General features: G+C 41.6%; 1 protein-coding gene across 7 annotated transcripts in view; it reads right to left on the bottom strand.

The window, feature by feature from the left end:
• Positions 1-610: 610 nt before the first annotated feature.
• caska (calcium/calmodulin-dependent serine protein kinase a) overlaps positions 611-6,000 on the bottom strand; it is an 83,416-nt gene continuing 78,026 nt past the window's right edge. For 4 of the 7 annotated variants that reach the window (XM_026296222.2, XM_026296223.2, XM_026296228.2 and 1 more), the window contains one exon: positions 611-2,126. In XM_026296222.2, coding sequence (XP_026152007.1) covers positions 1,950-2,126 — 177 coding nt within the window. In that variant the 3' untranslated portion in view covers positions 611-1,949. The remainder of the gene's footprint in view (positions 2,127-6,000) is intronic. The other 3 variants (XM_026296224.2, XM_026296227.1, XM_026296229.1) reach the window with 1 other exon arrangement.

The following is a 6,000-nucleotide window of genomic DNA, read 5'->3' as shown; positions in this document are numbered from 1 at the left end:
AGAGAAGTAAAGATTTTTACACAATTTTCTGACGCTGGTAATTTCATTAAAATTAACAGAATCATCTAGAAAATAAAAAGCAGAATAGTCAATACTGACAATAATCAGTAGTTGCAGTCCTAAGTGAAAACAAAAAGAACCCAATATAAACATCCATTACTACAAGTATTACATTTCACTTGTCTAAAAGTATTGGCATCAATTGTATTTTGCGTATCAAAAGTAGTATTTGTCAGTTTTTATTAGCTTATTATTATTGATGCATCATCATGTGAGCAGGAATCGAAGTACAATTGCTTAACTTGGGTGGTGTAACCTGTGTTAATGCATTATATCCCATAAGATGATCATTTGTTTATGTGAAAACTTGAAATGAAGTAAAATGTACAGTATTTTCCTCAGAAATGTAGTCAAGTGTGAACACCTCAGAATTTTACAGTAGCTGATTGTGTATTTCGTCTGGAGCTAGAACTGCTGATGATAATTCTCTTTCCTCCACTTCTCCTGCAGTGAGCTGGACTTTGATTCATGGTCCTGCTCAGTCTGGATCTTAGGAGTGAGATGTGTCTGTCGTGCTGATGTGCCAAGCAGAAAGAAGAGCCACTCCAGGTTTCGTTTTTCCAACACATAAAAGGAAATATATTTAAAAAATTGTTCATACTGAAGAACTTGTATCATTGCAGAGTCATTTACACAAGGGGCAGTTGTCATAGTCATATACATGGTTATTCAGATGCACACGCTGCCTCCTCTTCCCTTGCAGTCTTTGCAGCCAGTTTCAGAATAAAAATCATTTCATCTGTCACTGATTTTTAAACTCGACGGAAACACTAATACTCTTGAACATCACGTTTCTGAAATGGCAAATGAGGAGTAACGGTAAATTCACCCTTTATTGTATATGACAAATCAAAAAGAAAAACAGACTTTTATTCTCATATTTACAAACACTTCTCACTACATGGTTGATCTGGTTTGGTTTTTAATTTTTTTTTTTATAGAAATCTGTGGTTTAGAAATGTCACCCGAAATGCAAGGGATGTGCATAGGTGTTGAGTCAACGTCCGGCTCTGTTGGATTTCTCTTGCCCCCCCTTGCTTCTCTTGGCTGAGTTGGGCAGCAGCCAAACAGCTGGAATGTTTTTTAATATTTGTTTTGTCTTTTTTTCTTTCTCAGAGGTTTACAGAGGGACACGGGGAACACTGACTGACTGACAGCATGGAAGCTTGCAAATGTCCACATGCAAGGTAACCTCATTCATATCTCTAAAACATGTATGGATTTTTTTTTTATTTTTTATTTTTAGAAGAGACAGTACCTGGTAGAGAGGAAGTGAGTTAGTCCTGACAGGATGTGACCGAGCGTCACAGCTTAGGAAAGTACAGGAATCAATAAGTAATGAGGGCCGCTGATCTGATCTATAGATGAGAAGACATTGCAGTGTGCTTGTGTGCTTTTACTTCAGGCTGCTGATAGACAGAATACCCACTGACAGTGTCTTTCTACAGATGAGACAACACCCAACAGGACTACAATGCGATGGCAGAGTCGTGGTGGTGGACACAGTACTGTCTCTTTAAAACAAACATCTACAGAAATGTTGCCTCCTAGCTAGTACAGACATGACAATATTCACTTGGTTTACTCTGTTTTTATACAACACTATGACTAGGTCGTCTGTAAGGGCGAGAGTCTGAAGTGGCAGCTGCAGGTTGTTCGTGCAGCGCTGGACAGTTTCATTTGAACGCTGCAGTCGCTTTCACAGTACGCTGAGGGTGTTCAGTCAAATACAGTGCAGAGAGGTTTCCCATCGGTCTGTGGTCTGATTTCTCACGTTGCAGAGGGAATGATGGGAGCGTGGCTGAGGTGTTGTTGCTGGAGGGAAGATGGAGGCGCAGAGAGCAGAAGGAAGGAAAGAATCAGGTGGTGGCGTCGTAGGCCAGTACAGGTCAGTAGACCCAGGACACAGGAACCCATTGGCTGGTGGTGCACACCAGATCGATGGCCTCCTCCAGGTGCCTGATGGTCTCATCGATCTCGTTGTTGATGATGGTCTGGTCGAAGTAGTGGGCGTAGGTTTTCTGCAGGATCTCAGACTCTTTCTGCAGCCGCTGGAGAGACTCGTCCTGGGGGAGGAGGATTAAAAGGATTAAAAAGTGTTGAAGGTAGAGAGGGTCATACAGGACTGAGCTAGATGGGCGTCAAACACTGTGACAGAAAAACGGTGAAAATCATTGGGTGTCAGGTTATTAGGAGGTGAAACTAAGTTCAGGGGTGGGCAACCCATGGTCCTTGAGGGACATCACCCTGCTTGTTTTCCAACTATCCCTTACCCACTGCTGACTACCTGGACCAGGTGTGTTCAGCCAATCAGAATTCACTTTGTGGATCTTCCAGCTTCTGATTGACTGTACACACCTGCATTAATCCCTGAGGACCATGGGTTGGGCCCCTGACAGTCTAGTCCAACAGTCCTGGGTTCAGACTGTTTCAGAGCTGTTGATTCAGATCATCCTGGAGGCTGCAGCTTGTGCTGCTGTTCTGTGTCATGTAAAAGCAGGTGACTGGACCTTCTTCAGGTTGTTGAAGACATCCCACCCTATGAGCACCACTGAAACTGGTCTGGTCTTTCAGCACAGTTGTTTGTAACATCTAATCCCTCATATCCCCGTGCATGTCGTTCCCAGCTCCACCCTGAGGACCAAACAGCAGTGTAGGATCTGTAGGTCACTGCAGCGAGGAGCCAACACTGAAGACGCTTCAGATAACAGGTGAAATGTCCTCAACAACCTCAAGAAAGTCCAGTCGCCTACATTCAGCACTTCCACCTGGATGAGTGAGCATTCACACACACACACACACACAGGTTGTTTGGTCCTTAGTATTTACTGTTTAGGAGGGAAGATTGGTGATATAATAGAAACACCTCTCACCTATCTGCCATACTGTCCAACACAAACTACATCCCCCACAATGATCACACAGCTGAAAGGACATGTTTAAACGTGGTTTCAGTTTCACTCAGACTCTGGAACTACTAAAAATACTCAGGCAGCACAGTGTGTAATTATATGTCTGCTATCTGCCCACAGTCTGAAGGCTTTTCCTGCACCAGTGTTAGAAATCTATTTTCATGTATTTTGCAGGAGCGACAGAGCCTTGGAACCGGCGTTCTCTGGTCTCCAGCATTGATTACCACTGATTTATTTGTTTACTAGACGTTTGAGAAGCAGCTCACTGAAGAAAACTGTGACCTGGTAACTGCACATCAACACACTGGCTGTCAGCAATTAAGGACACTAATATGGTGTTATATCAGTGTTAAAACTAAGGGGTGCACAGTGACAAATATAGACCTGCATGTTTTAACAGTTAGCAAGTGAAAATGTGAAGCTTTGTGCACAGAAAGAAGATGTATGTTTATCCTATCACACTCACTGTTTTTTTCACTTATCAAATGTGTTTATTAATTTTCCTCGCTCGCCAAGTCGATTTCCCTCGACTGCTCATGGACGTTTCTGACGGTAAATGCTGTTGGATGTTTTTGTGTTTGATTGGACATTGATTGATTGATTGATTGATTGACAACTTCTCCAGAAGTCCAAATAGCAGACGAGGACGAATGAGTGCAGGTTTAATACGCTCTGTGCTTATTAGCAAGCAAGCAACCAACAGCATTTACTGACAGAGACGTCCATGAGCCCACCGCCAAACAGTCGAGGGAAATCGACGTGGTGAGTGAGGAAAATCATTAAACACATCTGAGGAGGGAACGAACAGTTTGAGGGTGATATTATGATAAACATATGCACAGCTCTTCTTTCTGTGCACACAAGCTTCACATTTGCACTTGCGAGATATTTGTTAAAAACGTGCAGGTCTATATTTTCCATGTCGACGTAACGTCATACACTGTTATGATCCATCAGTCGACAGCAAATTAAACCATTGAACTTTCATCGTTTGATGCCGTGCCAGTGTATTTTCCTCTTTAGACTGTGGCTGTTAACTGCGTCGGGTCTTTACTAAGCAGAGTCTGAGTGAAAGGAAGTGAATGGGAAAACACAAAAGGCAGCACTGACCACTAAAACCATACAAACAGCATATGGCAGGATACGTAATTAGAAATAACAGTGCACAGTCTCCATCCTGGCAGGTTTTACTTACTGGCAGCGTTCGACACCACCTGGGCATCTTGAGCCGAGCGCCAACAAACAAACGCATGCAGCATGCAAAAATAAACGAGTGCAGACAGGATGAGAGGCTGCCGGCCACATGCTCGCTGCGAGATGCCAGCGTGTCACAATGCACAGGATTTAAGATGTCATTTGTTCGGATTTGTCAGTGAGAATTTCAACAAACAATGAATAATGTAATAACTCCATCACAATGTAAAATGTGTCCTTTTTTTTAAAGGGTTAATCCACTCTAAAGGTGAATCAATAGAAGATTAACCTATAACACTTCAATGTAGTTGTAAGCAGCTCTGATGGTACAGCAGTAGTGGAGGAAGTACTCTGATCATTTACTGCAGTAACAGTAGAAATACTACAGTGTAAAAATCCTGTGCTTCAAGTATCTGCATCCAAAATGTTGCTGCAGTAGAAGAGCTGAAGTATCAGCGTCAAAATCCATGAGTAGCAAAAGTAATTTAAAAACAGAGATAAAATAGAAATAATCACATCACATCTCTAGTTCATAGTAATTGGGTGATGTAATATTTTATATTTCAGTATTAACAGATTTTTATTAGACCTACAACTGATTGTTTAGTCTAGGATTGACAGAGCCTTCATCACACCTCCTGTTTTATCAGCTCACCTGGACTTAGACATTTTTCATTATTTTGGCTGGAAAACCGACTGAAATGTTTATTCAAATAAATTATTGCAGATTATTTTTCCTTCGGTTGACTGTTAACTCGTTTAAATTCTAGTTTTTAATCCTGTGTTTGCCACTTTGAAGAAACACATTTTACTCGGTTTTAGAAGTTATTGCATTTTGTGAATAGATAAGGTCAGTCTTTTATTTTGAAAGGATAAGGCTGGTGGTATTTTATATTTATCTATTAAACCTGTTAACACAAACCAGTTAACCAGACTTCAAGCCTGTCTAACTGACATAAAGGCCTGGATGACCAGTAACTTTTTACTTTTAAACTCAGAGAAAACAGAAGTCATTATATTTGGGCCTAAAAATCTCAGAAATAACTTTTCTAAAATTATAGCTACTCTAGATGGCATAGCCCTGGCCTCCAGCACTACTGTAAAAAACCTTGGAGTTATTTTTGACCAGGACATGTCCTTTAACTCACACATAAAACAAATTTCTAGAACTGCATTCTTTCACCTGCGCAACATTTCCAAAATTAGGAACATCCTGTCTCAAAATGATGCAGAAAAACTAGTCCATGCGTTTGTTTCCTCAAGGCTAGATTACTGTAACTCATTACTATCTGGATTTCCTAATATCTTAATAAAAAGCCTCCAATTAATCCAGAATGCCGCAACCAGAGTCCTGACAGGAACTAGCAAGAGAGATCATATTTCTCCTATATTGGCTTCTCTTCATTGGCTCCCTGTAAAATATAGAATAGAATTTAAAATCCTTCTTCTCACATACAAATCCCTTCATAATCAAGCTCCTTCATACCTTAAAGACCTCATAGTACCATATTATCCCAATAGACCACTTCGCTCTCAGAGTGCAGGCCTACTTGTGGTTCCCAGAGTTCTCAAAAGCAGAATGGGAGGCAGAGCCTTTAGTTATCAAGCTCCTCTCCTGTGGAACCAGCTCCCAGGCTGGGTTCAGGAGGCAGACACTCTCTATACTTTTAAGGCTAGACTTAAAACCTTCCTCTTTGACAAAGCATATAGTTAGGGCTGGCTTCAGGCAACCCTGAACCATCCCTTAGTTAGTTATGCTGCTATAGGCCTAGACTGCCCGAGGACCATCGGTGCACTGAGCTCCCCTACCCTAACCCCCCCCCCTTCTCTCCCA

The sequence above is a fragment of the Mastacembelus armatus genome, chromosome 21, assembly GCF_900324485.2.
Source record: "Mastacembelus armatus chromosome 21, fMasArm1.2, whole genome shotgun sequence".
Lineage (NCBI taxonomy): Eukaryota > Metazoa > Chordata > Actinopteri > Synbranchiformes > Mastacembelidae > Mastacembelus > Mastacembelus armatus.
Note: the sequence above shows the minus strand (reverse complement) of the source record. Positions and strands in the feature narration are given on the sequence as shown.